Raw genomic sequence first — 21070 nt, forward strand, 5'->3', positions numbered from 1 at the left:
GACCAGCCAGCACTGCTGCCCTCGCTGTTGTGGTCTCAGCTAGGCAACCAGGTGCAGCACAAACATCTAGGTGGAGCACCGGCGCAATTGAAAATCTTGTGGAATGGGCAGCAAATGTGAGGTGGCAAACACGAGCAGCGGGGGACTTCCACAGCAATAACAGGGATCAATAAAGAGAGCACAAGGGCGACGGCGGAAAGGGGTCAGCACGTAAGATCCCAAAGCCAACGCATGAAATATAAATGCCTCTGAAATGGAGAGGATTTCTTTTTGAGGAAGATTTTCGAAGACCAAATGTGCTTTGTGCTTCTGGTCTTTTCAAGTGGTGTTAAAGCCCATGTCTAAGACACTTCTATTGGCACGATGACCCAGGAGGCTGTTGACCCACTGCCCAATTAGTCTTTGAGGTGATTAATAGTTGGCAATGGCCTAATTGGAAGCCTTAGTTTGCACTTCCCTGAGTGTGTGTGAGTAAAGTAAATCCATGCTCTGATTAAATCTAATATCCATGGTGACTGTCTTTGAGATGGGGCAATGTAATCTGATGGAGGCATCTTATCAGTATGCAAATTGAACAGCTCACTTTGCTCATTATATTAAATGAGCCGCGACTGAATGAGTTTGTCTCAATTATTTCAAAGTTGTGCTGGGCGCCTGTTTTGCACAGTGGTATTTTAGCTTCATATTAGAGTCTGGGTATAAGATTCAGGGCTAAGTAGGGGCTTGTCACACTCTACATTTAGAGTGTACACAAGGAGTGCAGACCACACACACTCTAAACTAAATAACTAAATATATGCTACCCTGTGGGGTGTCTGCTATAAAAGATGGCAGAGCCAGGCGATGATACCATTAAAGACTAAACAGAGAAATGTATGAGGACACAAAAGGCCAACCTTCACGTTCCTCTGTGTGCTCCTGTATAATCTGTTAGTGGGGGGTATGAATGAGATTACTGCAAGGACAGCAGAAGTGTTGGAAAAGGGTAACTGTGAACCAGTGTACTCATGTAACAGGGCTGTTTCGTCTTGCTTGTTATTCTCTGTGCTTAGTTTGAAAACCATACAAGACATAGTGTGTATTTATGTTTGTATATTTCTGAAGTATGTGGGCCATGGATTGGAATAATGAACTCAGAGAAAGTTAATGCATGCTATGTCTGTTCTGCATGATCTTTCAATTTCTCGGCCAATATGTTTGTCATTCATTCAATTCATCAGTTACAGATGTGGCTAAGGAAGCAGCGATTGATCAGATTGAGCACATATTTTTCTCATGTGTCATTATTTCCACATCCTCAACCGAACTAGAAAGAACAGTTTTTCTTTACCCTTTATTTAACTCAGTAAAAGTCTCACTGTGAGTGAAATGTCTTCCAACAACAACATATGGATTGGACAAGATAGATAAGACAACAACTATCACACAGACATGAGTTTAAAATAATAATTTAAAAAAATGTGAAAAAAATAAATAAGACATATATGCAAACACACGTTTGTGCATGTGCATTACTTATACTCTGCTAAAGCAGATCTAAGTCTTTGAAAATAGTGATCTTCAGCCTATTAGTAGATGCACAAGTTGCCATAGCACGTCGCCATGGTGAACGTGCCACCACACACACACACACACACACACCGATATTGAAGTGGCAGCTATAAGGTGACAAAGCTGGGAGCTTGACTGGACTTCGCAGTAACCAGAAAATGGGTGGAGGGTTGTGTGAAGAGCTTTCAATCGATAGCTCTCTGCACTGATGTCTTTGCCAGAATGATGAGTAGTTGAACAATATCAAGTAAATTGTATGTAATTGTACATTAATGCAACACAATGGGCTCCTTACATTAATGAATATAAATGCCGGGTACACATCAGCTGGGGAAGTCTTTTGTCCAGCTGGTAACGATACATATAATTATTGCCCAGCTTTTAGACTTAAATAACAGGCATGAACTCCTTTAACACTTCGATTTATTCGGAATTGAATTTCAAACAGTTATGAAATACATCTCCAAGAGAGGAAAGCGTCTCATAGATCTTTCTCAACTTGTTTTGTCTTGCTTCAATACTGCCCCCATGTGACAGGAAACTGCATATTTCCAGGTAACTAGAGGTACTGAAGGGTCTCATCTCGTCTTGGGATTTTGACTGCAGCAATAGCTGCATCCATCACCACTTAAGAATCACCCACTTTTATTGCTTTAAAGTCATTTGAGATTTTTTTTTCTTTGTTCAAAGTATACTCAAACAAAAAAGTGACAGTTTAGCCTTTTGAATGAAATGTGTCATTTATCATGTTTAAATAATCACCTTTAAATATCCCAATTGCTTGTCTAAATCAGAAGACAGTCTCTGGTTAACTGCCCTTTTTTATTTTTTATTTTTCCTCTTTCCAGGCCCCCAAACTCACTTGTTTCATCCTTAAGTTTGATGACTGGCTTTCTCCTCGGGTGATGTGACAGGCAGGTCTGGTGCACCATATGAAATATGAAACAGGATGGGGACAGCGCTGACAGCCGTGTCACAAAGCATCAGTGAGGATGACAGCCCCAAAGACCCCGGTCTGCTCCACTGACATCTCTGCAGCTAATCGGAAGGTACAGGCCCTCACAGCTGCCAGACCAAAAGATGGAGAGAGGGTCAATAATTTAGCAGTTGCAATATGCTGAGGCTAGTCCGGTGTTAAGGTCTCCTTCTATCCTTCTCCTGCATGCTCTGCCAATGTTAACCTCTCTCACACATTTTGTGAACAAAGACTCATCACCTGCCTTGTAATATTTTAAATTGAACAGCAACTCACAAGTTGACAGGGCTGCAGCACCCGAGATACTTTCAGATGTGAGGAGAATCTGTGTAAGTGTTGCTTCTGCTATTGTCTGCGTATTGCATCAAACCACACAACCCGTCAGTGTTGATAACGTTTGCAGAGTAAATCAGTCACTCACTGCTATGTCTTATTCTTTCAAGGAGGTATTTGAAATGAATACAAAGCTTCTCCATCGCTTGTGGGTCACATTGCCATGACAACCAGGACGAGCCTGCCGTTCTGGCTGCCATCACCGTTACTATTTCACATCTGGTGGCTGGCACCAGCGTGGGGTGGCGGTGACGGGGAAAGAGCAAGGGTGACGTGAGAGAGAGGGATAAAAGTAAGGATGGAGATTTAGCTCACCGCCTCTCTGGGCCCCTGCGACGCCTTAATGATGGAAGCCAGCGCTGCACTCAGGCGGCAGTGTGATGGCAAAGGGAAGAAGACACAACTGCAGCTGCATCGAAGGAAAAGTCGCAGGCATCACAAGAATTGGTTGCACCTGTCTGAGAAAGCAGGTTTAGGTAAGCAAATTTAAAAAAGCTTGAAAGAATTGAATAATTTTGCTTGTTTTTCATTCATCAGTTGCTTTATTTTTCCTCATTCACAGCTTAGCAGCCTTAATTAGGGACAGAAGTCATAATGTCTTCTCCAAATGATCTGGAAAAAGCAAGCTGCTTCTGTTTGCTCCGGTTTATCTGGAGTAACTCACTGTTCTGGTGATTATTAGAGATCAATCTGCTGCAGGTCTTCGTATCCTCTCCGTCCTTTTCTATATATCAAGCTTCCCACAGTGGCTTCAGAACAGCTGGCACTGCCGAAAGGATGTTGGAAACTTTCTAATGGATGATGATGGTCAAACAGTATCATCATGCTTGCTTTAAACTGTTTTTAAAAGCAGGTCTTAACTTTTTTAATCAGCTTTTTTTCTTCATTCTTTGTAACATGTAGGATGTGTAAGAATGTGGAACAACAGCTTAATGAAAAATAACATTTGTTTAAAGTTTATTCAATTAAAATGTCTTTACAGTTTGGATTCAGCATGAATAGCAACAAAAGGGTCTTCCTCTGTGTTGCTGATCCTGAAGTGAGCATGGCCATCCCCGCCTACTTGGATCTGCTTCCCGGTGCACCTGCCCCCTTCCTTCTGGCCAGAAATGACATCACAGTATGTGCCACCAGGCATGCCAGTGTTCAGGGTCACATCCAGGTCCCTTATGGTGAAAGGAGGGAGCAAGTTGTGTTCAGAACCACCATTGTGTCACTTTTAAACTGTCTATTGAGAGAACTGTGAAATTTTGCATTTGGATGCAAACCTTTGGTGTCGGTTTTGGTATAAACCTACCTGACACAAGCATTAAAAGTATTTTTCAATGATACAGTTCTGCAGGGTAAATAATCCTTACCAATCATCATTGTTAAATACAATGAAACCACGATTGCCACGGCCAAAGGCAACCTGGTTGCTCTGGTTGTCCCACCAGTTGGAATGAGGCTGTCCATTGACCACGTTACGGAAAATGACCATGTTCCTAAAGAAGAGACAATGAAAATTCAGCTTTGACTGAGAATGACTTTCTAAAGTATAATGAAACCGAATTTGGGAAAAAGTAGCCGTGCACACACGCTCCTGTCTACAAATGAATCTCATTTTTAAATAGGTATGTCTCAAAAAACATTTAACGCTAGACCAACTTTTTTTGAAAGTTACTGTACCAAGGTTATATCACATAACTGCAGGTAACTGCTTTTTCAACAGAGGTGAACAACCAGTAGATAAGGTCAGCAATGTGTGTTACTCTCTGATGTCTCACTTGATCTGGCGCCATCTGTGCTCGCACACCCATCCATCTCCACAAGTCTGGTCAGGATTAATGGGAACAGACTTGGTGGATCCATCACTATGGCTGGGGGGCCCAATCCAGTCGTTCTGATCCTATAGTAAATAGCTAAAGGGTTTAAGGAAAAATGTTCCAAACACATTCAATGCACTCCACATTAACATATTTTTTTTTTTTCCCAAGTGAACCTACCTTTCCGTTCACAACCTGGCGGTTCCAGCGGAAGCTAGACATCACTCTGGTTACTCCGTAAGGGTGGGCCAGCATGAAGCCAACAGCCATCTTGTGAAGCCTGGAGTCCCAGAAGGTAACGATGGACGCACCACCGGCACCGTGGCCTCTCTGGTTGTCATGGTTATCGATGAAAACCAGAGCGTTACCGTCAGGCATGAATCCCCAACCCTCCCCCCAGTTCCTGACAAGACAAGAACACAATTTCACTCATGTGGAGTTCACCCATAAACACTCAAGAGACAGAAGTCAGTAATCATTTATGAAACTGCACATAGAAACCTATCTGCATATTCCAGCAAAAATAGATCATATCACTGTCATGATTAAATAACCTTATTATTATGATTATCATTTGATTGATACGTGATTTAGGAAAGCAGAAATACACAAACCTGGTGTAACACAGCTTCTCGCCGTGCCATTTTCTGAAGACTGTTCCCAGTTTGGCACCATACTTGAATTCAGTTACCCTTCCCAGATGGAAGTACTGGCTCGATGAGATCGGCTCATTTCCCAGATCAATAACCTAGAGGGAAAAACAGCACATAATTCATACCATTCATGCAGTATGAAGAACAAATGATTTTTATCAACTGCTGATGTGTGAATTGTCAAAAAACTCATGGAACAAAAACGCTTCTTGGTTCTGTGGAAACAAACACTGTAGGCTTGTTGTAAAATCCTCATGTATTTTTAGTGAGGCCAGAGCAAAGTATTTTAGGAGTTCGGGAACTTTTTCTGCAGTTTACAAACTCTTAAGTTGAATTTTGCAAAACTGCATCTTATGTGCTATTCAGGGCATTGTCAGGTTCTTTTATAGTAACAGTATGTGTTTGTGTTAGCCATCTTGATATCTTTGCTTGTATTCCCATGACTTGGCGGGCTGCTGCTCTCCGTTATCAGTCATAAACACTGGGACGTGCTTGCGTTTCGTAAACAAAAAAGATTGCAGCAGGGGTTTGGCCAGTCGTGCACTTCAATGCAAAAAGGTGTTTGTGGCAGGTAGGTCATGTTCAGTGTCTGCGTGTTTTCATGCATATCAAGTTACTGTGACGTATGGACCGACAGTACAATCAGTAGTTTGGTATGTAATGGAGGTTGATGGTAACGCTGGTATTTTTCTTTTCTAATTTCTACCTCCTGGTAGATGAAGGGTCTGGAGCCGTTGGGGAACCACCTGGTGCTGAGATTTTTCAGGCGACCAGAGACGGCTTCCAAGTCGCCGGGCCACATGTGCTTGCAGGCGTCCACTCTGAATCCTGCCACGCCCATGTCAATCAGCTTGTTCATGAAATCGGCCACCTTACCCCTGACGTAATCCTTCTCCAGGGCGAGGTCCAGCAGGCCAACCAGACGACAGTCACGTACCTGGAGCGGTCAATGTTTATTGCATGAAGCATTTTGGACTCTTACAAATATAACTACCACTCTATCATTTATATTACAGGGACCTGATGTGCACAAGTGGATGGATAAATACTGTAGAGTCTGCAGGAAAAATTACTGTGAATTATAAAATAAGACTTACGGGTTGACATGTTGCAGACAGTTTCATTACCTGATAAGCATCAGCATAGTTTTCGATGTCACCACTGCTAGTCTTGCACTTGTTGTCATTGAAGTCCCAGTGGGAATATGGGACGCTTGGGAAGTCCTTCCTGCTCGCGCTGAACCAGCTTCCACATGAAGAGTGGGTTCCCTCTCCGCCTGTGTTTCCACACATGTGATTGATGACCGCATCCACGTAGATGTTGACCTGTTGGGAATACGGAGGGTGTGTGGATGCAACAAACCGATCAATATGAGTCCTCTGTCCCTTATCCATTTTTTAATTTTTTCTTTCTTTCTTTGCACATTTAAGTCCATTGGCAGGTCAGAAAAACATGTTCCAGCAGCACTGCTCACCTTTGGTCTGCTGCGATGTTGGTGGTCAAAACAAAGCAGAAGCTAAATGCTTTGTAGGAAAACGTGAAACATCGTTTTCCGAGACAGAGTTATCAATTTAGTCTGTTTTAAAATGCAGAGTGCCTGTTGTGATATAACTGTGATAATGATGCAGAAAGCATCAAGTGGGGTGAAATGTATCTATAATTCTGTTGTCGTGCACCCAGCTGTAGATTTACGAGGTGCTGTCAAACGCAGAAGAACAATGATGCTAATGCCTTCCACTAAATCGCTGCTGTGCTGTAGTTTACCCCGACGTTGTTGCATCTGGTGATCATGTCTCTCAGCTCGTCCTCGCTGCCAGATCTGGAGCACAGGTTGTAGCTGATGGGCTGGTATCGCTGCCACCAAGGCCTCCAGGGACTGTCCAGAATAATGTGCTCGTTTGGAGGAGAGATCTGAGTGACAAGGAGGGACAACGTTTCTGTAATACTCCATTTTAACACAGGAAGGACACAGTAGCTTCTGGTGAGTGTAATGTATGGCCTTCTTTTGGGGGGTTGTCTCCAGGGTCACTATAGAAAAACTATATCATAGCAAATTTATACACGAAGTTCAGTTGAGACATCTCAGGGGAAGTATAGCTGTATAATATGTCTTTCCTGAAGTTCCTGGTGAAGCCCCAGGTGATGTTATTGTTAGCCTGCTCTGGGCTTTAGACTATTGGGCAGGATCTTCATATGAGTCTTCAAATTTTGCGTGTCTTTTTTAAAATTTGTGCCTAATTCTGTTTTAATAAGAGGCGATTAATGAAACCGTCAGCAGGCTGTATTATCCAGAAAGCAAAGTTTGTACTTTGTAGGCCTTAAGAGACAAAAATGAACAGCTGATTTCTTTATTATTCAAATGAATGTAACGCTTGTTTGAAATGAAGCATCTGTCCAATCTGTTCAAATTCAAGCCAGAAAAGAAAGTTTTCATACATGTCGCATTTTCAGCTTAATGGTGAGTTATTACTCTAAAGCATGCAATACGTAATGTAATATATACAGTATGTATATAATTACAGGCCATTTGTACAAATATATGTGAAAACTGTCTGTTTATCATCAACAAGCTGCCTGATTACTGTTCATTAATTTACTGTGGAAAAGAAAAGAAAGGGATTATCCTCCCTCCGAAAAACTCTGCCTGTGTTCAGCCATACCTACCTGAACTCCTCCAAAGCCATTGGGGCCCAGGAAGCGCTCACATTCGGCAGCGATGTCGGCCCAGCGCCACTCAAACAGGTGGACGATGGATGTCCTTCCGTGCCTGATGTGGGGGTTGTGTTGGGCCAGGCCGAGCCCGAAAAGAGCCACCAGAATGAACAGCTTCATGCTTCCACAAAAACCACCCTCCCCTGCCGCCTGGCTGTTAATATTTATACTGATCCGTTCTGTGGCAGACCAATGAGAGGCTGCCATATATCAGCACGGATATTAAACAGGTGCTTCTTTATCAAAATTTCCTGCCTTCTTTCAAAACAGGTCAGAGAAAAAATAGCTCAGCGACATGTAGAAACTTGACACATAAGTTGTGTGTAATACCCCCCCCCCCAAAAAAAAAAAAAATAATAATAATAATAATAAAAAAATAGAGGTTAAAAGAAACTGAGAAGATGTCAAAGATCTTTTTTCTTTTTCTGTGTTTCCTCTCTAATGCCTGTGACACATCTTTGGAACGTGCATTATCTTTTGTAACAAACAGAGTCAAAACAAACAGAGTCCAACGGAATCAGTGCTGTAACATGAACTTCGCATATACTCAGCTTCAACACAAGCCTAAAAAGACACGAGTTTAATGATAGATCTACCTAATAAAGTTCATCTTCAACTGCTTCAAATAACAAAACATAAAAATTCAACCGCTCAGAACAGAACAGTTTAGATTTATTCTGCCTCCAATATTTGTTCACAGAGTTCAGTAACCAGATGATGTTGCAACAGGCAGTTTAAAGTTAAACTCCCCTCTGAAACCTTCATTTGGAGCAGAAATCTGTTTTGACCAAAGCAAATAAAAAGCTTAGGCAGGACTATTTTAGTGCTCAAAAGCATTAACTTTTTCAGGTCTGAAATTTATACCTCATAAAACTTGTTGAATAATGCTTATTTTGAGATGACCTAGCTGTGTTGTGTCAAGAAGCAAAGCAGCGTGGTTGTTTTTATCTCCCAGACTTTTATTTGGATGAATCCAGAATACATTGAAATGCCTTAGTTTCATTATAAAGAAATAAAATGCATGTTTTCACATATGAAACAAATATTTCTCACACATGCAATGTACTGTGTTGTGTTGCAGCTCAAATGTTTTCATGTGATGCACACATCTTTAAAAAAAAAAAAAAAAAAAAAAAGGCTCTGTGTGTTCTATTGAGCACCATTTCACCCATGTAGAGCAGATTAACTCTCCTCTGCTGGTAAACTAAGTAAAAATAAGGCAGCATTAATTGAAATCCCACACACACAGGAAAAAAAAAAAGACTATTCAGCCAAATGCATTGTGTTCAAATTATGTCAGCTGTAGAACAGGATAAGCTTTTCAATTTTCATTTTAACTAAAGTACAGCATAATGAGTCCAGTGGTGAAAATGGGATTTGTGATGGGGGGGGGCGTGCCCTCAGGGGTCTCAGAGACTGCAGAACCTGACTGATATAAATAACGCGTGCTATATTCTCGCTCTCATACGTTCAATGCTGCAACGTGATACAAATTTTAATAAGGGATTATATCTCTTATCTGAAATAGAACAAGTTCAGACAGCCCTACTGTATGCTCTAACAATAAGGCACTGATTCCGGTGTACTTTCAGCTGATCTCAGGTTAATTTAATCTTAACTCTGACTGGAACTGTCTAAATGTAATCGTGAGCAACCAAAAACTGGAGGCAAATTACAAAGAAATTACAAAATAATTTAAGTATTAACTATTAAGAATATTTGAGCAGTTTACACTCTGTTATTAATTCTGTTCAGTCACTGGCAGGTGTCTGAAGTTATTGTTGGTGAGTGATGATTTCCAAATAGTTTGATCTCCCTTAAAGTTTAGGGCAGCAGCAGTTTACATGCTGTGTTTAAGGAGATCAGGGAAAGAGGAGAACCAGTGGGACAACCTGTGGGAAGCTGGGTCACGTGACCCTAAGGAGCAGCTGGTGTGCTGATTGGTCAGCTCACACAGGTGTCTCCAGTGCTCCTGAACTCCTTCAGTATTTGGCCTTTGGCTGAGCCGTTTTGTTCCTGAGTGAGTAGTTTATTCATTATATCACCATCATTACGTTTCTCTGAAGGCAAGCTTCTTTCTTTTTCTTGTTATTAAGTAGTACATCTCATTTTTGTTTGTTCTTGAATGTGCTTTATTTTAAATAGTTTCTTGATTAAATGACGTTAATGCGCTAGGATTTAATCAGTTCATTCGCTTTCTTTTATTTGAAGAAATGTAACACCTTGAGCATTAACACTCAGATGATTGACTGCCAGCGAAAGAATAAACACTTTCAAATGAAACCTGGTGACTGCTACTGCCGCTTTTATCTCATCCATTAAGTCAATTTTTGTTTAATTGTAGAGCAAACACAATTATGGGAAATTATATTTTCAAGTCCTCTATAGGCTTCCATAATGACTAAAATTTCACCAGATGTTTTTAAAGACTACATTGAAACCACCATTGTTTCGTTTATTACATCAAAATTAGTATTATAATCTTAGGTTTTTCCAGACAGAGGATCAGAGCGCAAGAAACGTTTATCCCCAAATGTGTCAAAGTACATTATAACTTCTGTAGCCTTAGATGTTTTTTTTTTTTTTAATTATTTTATTCTAGCCTTTGTTTTTCAGCTTTATCAGTTCATTATTTGGAGTCTGTAGCTCTCAATATCATTGTTGAAGAATTATTTAACTCCTGCATTCCATGTTTTCGTATATACATCCAGTGGTACTAAAACATCTTTTACTTAATTCATTTCAGATGGATGAACAGTGTGTTTATGAACGTTGCGGCCAGTTTTTTTTTGTTGTTTTTTTGTTTTTTTTTAGTAACTTGAACTTCCTGCTGCAGTTTGTGAACTGCTAACTTTAACCCTGAAGTTAATGGATTTTGTTTCAGATGCAGCTGATGTTTGTTTTTTGTTTTTTTTTTTTCCTTAATTTTTTGTGGATTAGAGTGTCCGTGAAAATGTGAGCATTCTCACATTTGCAGAGGTTTTTTAATAAAAGATCGGTAATGTAAGCTGATTATATTCTCTCTGTAAGTGAAGGGCAGCCATGGAGAAAATAATCAGAAATGAAAAAATCATTTTTGCCCCCTGGCTGAAATTGTCCAATTATACAGGTGCGCTTTATTTCTGGACTGGTTTTAAGTTGTTAGACTCGGGCCACAGATGGGACCTTTTTTTTTTTTTTTGTGGTCCTTTAAAATGTTTCATGCCAACCCAAGTTAAATATACAACAACGTTGTTTGTTAATGAGAAGTTTGTGTAATTTCTCACAGCGTCTCTTAATCAAAAATCTTTTCTGTGCATCAAATTTGTTTTCAGTCATATTAGCTTTAGTATGTGTTTTTAATTAAGTGCAAAAACTTAATTGGATCTTATCTTCAATTTGATCCCACATTAGGTGAATTTGACCTGAATCCAGAATATGGAATTCAATCAGTATTTATTAAAAACAACTGAACAAATGGTACAGAGGAGAGGTAAGACCAAAACATTATGAAAGTTTTTTAAAATTTTTTTTTTCAGCCTGTTTAGACATCAGTCTGCGTGTAAAATCTGACGTTCAAAGTTCCCCCACAGTCTGTGATGCTGCAGAAAGTCATCAATACAATGACCTGTGTGTTTTCACAGGAATGCCAGAATCCAGCTGAGGCCAGAAGCACGACTGATTGTCTTTCACAACCGAGAAGAAGTGGTAAGTCATGCACACGGCTTTGCTCCAAACCCACATGGGCTCACATTAAGGTCCAAATGAATTTAGAAACTGATGTTCCTTGAAGTTGTAAATTGACCTTTGGAAACCCCTAAAATGCAAATCTGAATACCTTTAGAAATACATTTCATTCCTATCAATCAGTACACAGCTGGAAAAAATTTACTGAACTTCTTCAAGAAAAATATTTTTTTCTTTTAAGTTTATTCAATTAAAATGTGTTTACAGTTTGAATTCAGCATGAATGGCATCGAAGTGGGCCCTCGTCTCTGTTACTGATCCTGAAGTGAGCTCAGCCATCACCGCCGACATGGATCTGCTTCCCTCCTTCTGGCAGGTACCACCAGGCATACCGGTGTTCAGGTCACATCCAGGTCCCTGAGGTTAAAGACAAGCCAGATACTGCTTTAAAGTGCCATAAAAATATCCTGCCTTCTTATTTCCCAATATTTTTAGTTGAAAGTGGAGTTGGTTTTGTGTTTTTAGGATGCAGTGGTGAGGGCTTTTTTTTTTCCCTTCCCTTCACTTCATAACACACATTGAGCACCAAGAGTGCTCTTAGGCTGTGATTTGCTTTGTTACTTCTTTCCTTCTACTGAAGTTAGCATGCTGACGAGCTAGCATCACCTGGTCTCGCCATTTTCCGATTGTGTGGCTCAGTCGGTACGGTACTCTGAAGAAGTAGCACAGCTAAGATGATATACTGAAACTTCTAGTACTGTAAATGCGTTTTATCTTGTTACTTGATTTAAGTGGCATATACCTGTTTGTGTGAGTGTTGGTTAGTGCTCTAGGTCTTTACCAGTCGTCGTTTTCAAATACGATGCAACCTTGTTGCTCCTGCTGTCCCACCAGTTGGAATGAGGCCGTCCATTGACCTCCAACAAAATAAAATCAATGTGGAATTATAGTTTTCACATTTATGAGACCAAGCAGAAGTGAATGATATATTCTGCTTCAGGTCAACAGTACTTTGTAGTGCCGTTCGGCTCACACAGCCATCCGTCTCCACAAGTCTGGTCTTGGTTGATGGGAACAGACTTGGTGGATCCATTGCTGTGGCTGGGGGGGCCCATTGGTTAATAGACTGAAAGAATCAAGACACATACATGCTGGGCATTTTTTCATTACTGCCACTCCAAAGTGAACCTACCTTTCCATTCACAATGTGGCGGTTCCACAGGAAGCTAGACATCACTCTGGTTACTCTGTAAGGGCGGGTTAGGGTTAGGGTTAGGGTTAGGGTGGTAAGGTTAGGGTTAGGGTTAGGGTTAGGGTTAGGGTTAGTGACGCCAACAGCCATCCTGTGGAGCCTGGAGTCCCAGAAGGTAACGATGGACGCACCACCGGCCTCTCTGGTTGTTAATGAGGACGAGAGTTCCCAACCCTCCGCCCAGCTCCTGGTCACAAGAACACCATTTAACTGAGGAGCTCATCTTTAAACCTTTAAACCAAGTTTGGATAAATATAACCTAAATGATATAATTCAGAAACTCTAAAATGCACCAGTCTTAGTCAATGATAATTTATTGAATTGTTTTTCCCCAGACAATTTAGCAACTAAGAATCTATCTGCCCATTGCATAAATTTATGCAGCAAATGGGAGAACAGTTCTGCTGTGGGTGAATCACTTCTTGTCATATATCATCAGCAATTTATGCATGCCAGCTGAAATGCATACTCGGTATAAGACAGCTTCTCGCCGTTTATTCTCATCTTTTTCTGAAGACTGTTCCCAGTTTGGCACAATACTTGAACTCAGTAACCCTTCCCAGATGGAAGTACTCCCGTATCAATAACGTGGAGGGAAAACAGCTCATTCTTATCATCTATGCACTGGTGGTGAAGTTGGAATGGTTTGTGTTAAGTGCATCATACTAGTGACTTATGAATTGACAAAAAAATAAATAAATAAGCAAAAAATATTTACAACAAATAACTTTTTGATCCAGCAGTAATATGAACCATGTTTCTGTTGTTAAAGCCTCATGTCTTCATGAGTACAAAGTACATGTATTTTTGAGCTCACATTCTGCTTTTGCCTTAAGATTCTTTTGAGAGGCCAGTGATGTTTTATTTCCACGCCACTAAAAGGATGAGAGGTTATATCACATTAGTGTGCCCCACGCTCTTGTTATGATGGGTACGCTCACGCCTCGAACACGAAACACGAAAATGCCCGATACATGTTGAAATCCAGACCCAGTAGACAAAAGTATAGAGTACCTCCTGGAGGATGACGGGTCTGGAGCCCGCAGGGAACCATCTATTGTTGAGCTTGACCAGACCACCGTAGATTGCAGCCAGGTCGTCGGGCCACATGAATGCCACGCCCACGTCAATCACCATTTTCATGGCGCCAGATAATAATAATAATCATGTTAGCAACTTGATGAGCTAAATTAGTATTTCTTGGTGGGTTTTTTTGATAACACCCATGGTGTCATGCTAATTGATTAAGTAATTTAAAAGTTATAATTGCACTGTCGTTGGCTGAAACATCAACAAACTAGTTTGTCAGGCAATTTAAGATAATTACAGACAAACTGCTGTTAGCGTTTTTGTAATAACTGGAGGTTGGTGCTATTGGAGCTATCTTATGACCAGTGTCGCTATTATGTAGTCTGTCCACCAGAGAGCACTTAGACTCCACTGCTGGCAACATGTCAGTCCACCAAACGCATCATAGATCATCTGACTTCTGCACAGCTGAATGGAGTTTGTGGTGTGCCGTTCATGGTGAGATGTAAAACATTTCTTAGATTACAATAAATCACGCCTCAAAGTTCTCTAACCTGCGTGTAAGTAAGCCCGACAGCAGCTACGTCAGCCCGGTCCGGCTTTGCTGAGTTAAACTGCACAACTATCTTCTGGTGATGGAAAGCCACTCAGCACCAGTGGTGGAAGTTGGAGGCTGCAGCTTGTTGACAAACCTCATTTATTTGTGTCAGTAAGACAGTAGAATGATGGCATTATCATTTTGTAACACGCAAGGGTGCAGCTGGCATGTTGCTGAATCAGCCAGCGGACGTCATTGGTTGTAAGAGGAAGATGCTTGGTTATATAGGCTGCAGTCATTCTGCCTCTGACATAATTATATATTCCCTCTATTTGTATATTTATAGATGGTGCCACATATTAAAGTGCTAACGTGCCTCAAAAGTTGAAAACTGAGACAAAGTGCCTTCTCAGAATTACTCCTCACCACATAATTCTCACATTTCCAAACAGATCGTTACGACAGATAACATTAGAAGGGATTTTTTGCCCAGTGCATTAAACGCTATGCACACAAATGCAATCAGCAAATGTCAATGAAAGCTGATTTGGGCAACAATTAAATATGAAGGATCACGTATATTTACATGAATGTGGATGTGTCTATCAGATCCAAATCAACCGCTGCAGGACTTAAAATTCTGTGTTGGACCCAAGTTCAGATTTTTATCAGCGTTAGAGTAAGTGGAGTGAAAAGTAAAAGTCTTTTCATTCGTAACCTGAGTGGCATCACCAGAGTTGTCTATGTTGTTACTTGTGTGGAAGTCCCGGTGGGTGAAGGGGACGCTGGGGAAGTCTTTTCCAGCTACCACATGAGGACTGGGTCCCCTCCCCACCCCCGGCACCACACAGACCTGTGAGGAGATACAGGAGACCAGGAGGCCGGACTACACGGGGGGTGTGGCCGGTAGTCCTCCTTTCTGTCCCTCATCATTTTCACTCCTTTTCTTTGCACTTGAAGGTCATTCTCAGGTCAGACAGCCATGTTGAAGCAGCAGCTCTAGTGAATCCCTTCGATAAATGCGTAAATGGTGGTTACTCAAGGCGGAGACATCAAGTCGTATCAACTGTTGCAAAGTCTTCCCTCGCTGTTGTTGCATCTGGCGATCATGTCTCTCAGCTCATTGTCGCTGCCAGATCTGGAGCACAAGTTGTAGCTGATTGGCTGGTATCGCTGCCACCAAGTGCCTCTGGGGATTGTTCAGCACAATGTGCTCATTTGGAAGAGAGATCTGAGAAACACACAGGGAAAGCATTACAATAATTACCGCTCTCAAAACAGGAGCTGTCTGTATACAGAAGACTTTGCCAAAGAGTGAGTGTACTGCGTAGTCACTAACAATTTTACACACTGAGCTCAGTTTAGTTTCCATTAAGAAAACATGCATAAAGGAAAGTCGGATCCATTTCTGATGCTTTGATATTAAACTTTTTTTTTTTAATCTGGTCATGCAGGCACGTTATATGTATTATTCTGATCACAAGCCAAGGTATTGTCTTTTCATTTGGTGTTTTATATCCCCACATTTTCAAAATTAGAAGGTAGCATAAGTGCTTAAATTTTGATTTATTTGTGTAATTTCATTTGTTTTCCATCAGCCTGAGCAGATAATCACATCACGCTGATTTTTTTTTTCAAGCCTAACCTTATTAAAGTAATTTTCAAGGTTTTTGTTTAAAATGAACAATTCTTTTCTTTTTTTAATAAGAAAAGTGAAGCCCCCTTTTAATGACTATAATACCTATGGCAGGCAATCACTGAGCATTGTGTGATTATACACACTTGGTTTTAAAATCTTAAATATTGGCAATGTCCTCCATTCAAACCTGAGCACCAGAACCATTTGGACCCAGGAAGCGTTCGCACTCTGCAGCGATGTTGGACCAGCGCCACTCAAACAGGTGGACGAAGGCTGTCCTTCTGTGTCGGGTGTGAGGGTTGTGCTTCACATTAATCTTCACTAAGTGGAATGAAATTAGTATCTTCTTGCTTCTGGGCATTAAAATAAGTTAATTTGTAAATGAGATTTATTGATTCAGATTTGAGGGCAGAAAAATGATGCAGCAGCTAACGGAGAGTTAACCTCTGTCCCCTAAAGACGCAGACCTTCTGTCTGTTCTTTTAATTTGTTTCTCTTGAATTTGGGCTCTCTCCAACACATTGCAAGCTGCTATGTTTCATTAGCTGTGTGGGTCAGTGTTTTAAAAAAAAAAAAAAGAAAAAAAAAAAAAAAAGCAACAATATCCCCTCAATGTGACCTACTGTAATTGTGGATGTTTTTAATTTTACGTACACACATATTTTGTATATATAAGTTGGAGGTGTTACAAACATCCAACACATGCCTTGTATAACTTCCCCATGTTTTTAAACCTGCACAGATAACCCTTCACTCCAGTGGGAGGGGTGAGAGGTCAAATAGTTATGTAAAGCAAGTTAACTAAACCAGTCCTGACAAAACACAAGCATTTTCCCATGAGGGTCTTCAGTGTGACCCTCCACGTAGTTTCTGTATTTGGGTAAAGGTTCGTCTCAGCTCAGTTGTGATGTCAGTGGCACACCGTATAATTTAAAATGACTCTGACTCCCTGAAGGTCAGTGCGTATAACCACGAACGATTACCCCGTTCGCCGATCGTCCTGCTGCTTACACTGCTGTCATTCTTTAATGGTGGACGTTTTCTCAAGTGCTGTTCTTTACGTACCGATGCTCGTCCCTCGAGTGTTTTATGCTCACGCTCAATTTGAATTACGAGGTCAACATTTACTGGACCTACATTTTTAAATCAAGTTTACACTATTGTATCGCCCAACAATGCGTCCGTTACCATGGCAATATGTTAACACTCTGGTTACATATTTATGATATTGCAAGGGATAAGTAGTTTTGCATGCAGACATACTTCTGCTGCTTAAAGTCCATTTGGCCGCCCACACAGATGAACTTTTACTTCACTATCTACATGGTGTATTACTGTAGTGTTACTTTTTTTTTTTTTAAAGATCTCAATGCATAGTCAATCGATATTTTTTTTATATTGCACTATAACTGCAGTACTTCGCTGTACTGTGGTCCTGCACTGCTGAACACTCACTCATCCTTCATAAGTATTGAGTATTGAGTGCTGAATTATACATGGGGAGTTGCTGCTGTGTGAAGAGCTCTTATATATTTCGAAAACTCATAAAGTATTGGCAAATGTCACAGTGTTTTAAAGGCGAAGCCCCGTCCTGCACATTTATAATTCTTGTTTACTAACCCCAAGGTTATGTTTTTAGTAGCTCAAAGACTGTCAGACTCTTTTTAGTTTCTGTTGTAAGAGTTTTACATTTTATCAATTTGTTTGTGAGAGGTCTCAAAAAATTGTGCTTTTTTTTTTTTACTTTGTATCTAAATTATAAATTTAAATGTAAGAACTGTACTTTTTCTGACAAACAACAAAAAACGACATGTGCAGTAATTGTTCATGCGTGTATCATAGGCTGTAAAATCTTATGTGGTATGAGTAGCCCGTTTTATGATTATGCCATCATCAAATTTGCAAGCTCATCATCATCACTGAGCAAATTTTATTTAAGAAGAATTTTCCATGTGAACCTTTTTTTTTTCCACATTCGCTTTTCATAAGGTCAGAGGAAAAAATAAAAACTTGTTATCAGTATTGGACGTCCTATTTACATATAAATCTGGAATCAAGTTAACTGCTGAGCAACCTCACACACATGAGGTGTGTTGATGTTGAAAGGATTATGATGGGATGTGCTTTTGTATAACAATAGCTCCTCCAATGGTTCTTGAAAGAAACTGCTTCAGCACATACATCATTTTACGTCAACCAGATCTCCCATAACGATATTTCTCCCTAAAGCAGGTATTATAAAATACACAGATAGGAAAGTGGGCATAATTATTTTGCTCTCAATATAAAATTTTAAATCCGGTATGAATATATCAGAAATTTGGAAGAATTGAACTACAAGTTGTTAAACCCCTTTAGAATAGCTGTTTGAATATTTCCACAGCAAAGCCATATGGGCTCGTGCCGACCACGCCGACATAAAAATGTATGTACTTGTGACACTGGGGGTGCTTTGCATAAAAGAGGGCAGTGAATGCCACCCTCACTGTAGTTTTGTGTGTGTCGAAGCTTCTGTAAACAAGGCCTGGTGCGCCTCATCGTGCTTCATCCCACCTGGTTACTGTCTGAGCCGGCCTCTTACCCCTGAAGCCCCCCCCCGCTGAGAACATGTCAAACGGACATCTGACCTGTCTCATGGGGTTTGGTTCCGGGTCGCTGCTCCCAGGGAGGGGGGAGGGGGGGTCACAGGCGTGTTTCTGGTGGAAACGTTCACTAATAACTCATCTCGGCTGCAGTGAGTGTTGACACCTAAGGACTAAAGGAATAAAGAGCCAGTTTTGCGGTGCACGTTTCGATCTCGACTTGTGATGCAGGATCTGTACTCTGGTGTGTGCAGTTGTTGTGAGCAGCAAAACAAAAGGGGACGGTGAAAGGTATCTTCATCTGAACACTGAGGGCCAAATCAATACAGCTGGCGTCACTACTGTGTGCAGTATAATAATGCCATGGAAATCTAAGGTAGAAATCAATTTTTTCTGCTGTATTCACATTCTTTATTGCATCAATCTCAGAGTTACTGTTGGATGAAATGGCCTGTGAACACAGATGAGATTGACTATTAAATTATAGAAATAAGATTATTGCTTTTTTCCCTCCCTTATCAGTTTCGGCTCTCAAAGTCAGGTTGAAATTGTTATTTTGGCTTCTTTTGTGGTTAGAAATAAGAACACTGCTTCATTGAAGCTTCTTTTGAGTCATCAGCAGGAGGTTTTTACACTCATGATGCAGCATGCTCTGTGGGAAGGGATGTCAAAGGGGAAGCTACGGCCTGAACTTGCTCACGTTTTCCCATGGGCCCCAAAAATTCCAGTCAAACCAAAGTCCTTTCCTGTATGGACAACACAGGACATACCTCCGGAGGCGATGAAGGGTTCGGGGGACAAAGCCTCCTTTCACAACCCGAGCGCAGACACCAGGTGAAGGGAGAGAAGCTGGCCATTTGATTCCCGCCCCTGGTTCTGTCATGGGAAAGTGGAAGAGTCGTAACTAAGGAGGAGGTGGGAGGGGGGGATGCCTGAAGACAGAGAGGATGAAGGAAAGAGATAAAAGGAAAATACGGGAAAGGAACGGGGTCAGCAGGTTGAGAGGGAAGAAAAGGGGGAAAAGGAAAGAATGAAAGGTGAGTGAGTGTGTAGTGTTAGCTGAAGACAAATGAGGAGAAGAAGGGAATCAGGAGAGCGTGAGATGGAGTAAGGGGGGTGCTGCTGTAGTTCAGGGCAAATCGGGAAAAACGCAGTGAGTGAGTGAAAAAAGAGAAGGAGACGGAGTAAAGACCATTAAGAAAAGGAGAAGTGTGGGCAAGAATAAGAATCAGAGTCCCTACACCTCGTGTTTAACAGCCGGGGGCGAACAGAGAGCACACGGCATGCTGTATGACGGGACTGACGGGGTGTGCAGATACAACACAACGAAGGTTTACCTCCAACATGGAGCTCAGCGGTCAAGTCTATAATCCCTCATTGGTGGTGAAAACTAAAAATAAATTCACGCTACATTGAATGAAGAGGTGTCAAATGAAAACTAACCGTGTCCACAGGCTGGTAAAAGTCTGATGTAAGGCATGTTGCGTCACTGAGTACTGCAAAAATTTACTGGCCTTAACGTTGTGTGGCTGTTTAATGATCCCAGCAATGCCATCAAACGCACTAACAACCATTTCTTACTCTGACAAGCAGCGCGTCACCGCGTTTCTCCCTTTATTGTTCTGAATTATTCAACAAATGAGAGTCTGTATAGGACATTTTTCAGGTTTTCTCAAATAAAAGCAGCCATATAGGGGAGGGGAAAGTCCTATAAAGTGAAATCCACAGACTGTTCCAATGGAAAGTTTCAGCTCAGTATCCTCCTTTTTTTTTTTTTTGCCACGGTGATATGTTGTGCAGATGTTGGGAAAAGCTTTCCATCTCACTGCAAAGAATAACAGCAGCAGCGGAAGTCCCCCAGGAGAGGTTCACACTCTGAAGCTCACTAATACACACACAAACACACAGTCAGACACATGTGCACACACAAATCAGATGCAGAGATCAACTCAAACACCTTGAATCAGAGAATGAGACGGCCTCCCTCTCCATACATTTCCCTCACACACCGTTCATCCACTCTGAAAAGACGCCTTTTAACGTTCTTGTCGAGGAGGAACATTAGAGGAACATATGTAGACTGTAGTCCTGACCAATTACACTGTTTTCAAAAAAGACACAATCTTAAATTGTGGATTAGAAAACTGTAGTTGGGTATAAAATGATTTGATGGCCCAATCAATAATCATTTGATTTATTTGTTCAGTAAACTTAGAAGAAGAAAACAGCTGCAGAGTCCAGATTTCAAATATCTAACTCAGTATAAAAAGTCTAAAAAGAAAAATGCCTCACTCACAGTCCACGCATTGATGTCTGGGGGAGGGGGGGCTTAAC

The 21070-nt window shown here is 41.1% G+C and overlaps 1 protein-coding gene and 1 pseudogene across 1 annotated transcript; both read right to left on the bottom strand.

Moving 5' to 3' along the window:
* Window positions 1–3836: 3836 nt before the first annotated feature.
* Window positions 3837–8150, bottom strand: LOC115057323 (pancreatic alpha-amylase-like). Its single transcript, XM_029524367.1, has 9 exons — window positions 7983–8150; window positions 7083–7229; window positions 6446–6643; window positions 6025–6255; window positions 5280–5413; window positions 4846–5068; window positions 4627–4748; window positions 4219–4344; window positions 3837–4026 (listed from the first exon to the last, which is right to left on the bottom strand). Exons 1-9 carry the CDS (start codon window positions 8148–8150, stop codon window positions 3837–3839), a joined length of 1539 nt encoding a protein of 512 aa, XP_029380227.1.
* Window positions 8151–11957: 3807 nt separating this feature from the next.
* LOC115057672 (pancreatic alpha-amylase-like) lies at window positions 11958–16515 on the bottom strand (annotated as a pseudogene).
* Window positions 16516–21070: the final 4555 nt, after the last annotated feature.

Source organism: Echeneis naucrates, chromosome 17, assembly GCF_900963305.1.
Source record: "Echeneis naucrates chromosome 17, fEcheNa1.1, whole genome shotgun sequence".
Taxonomy (NCBI): domain Eukaryota; kingdom Metazoa; phylum Chordata; class Actinopteri; order Carangiformes; family Echeneidae; genus Echeneis; species Echeneis naucrates.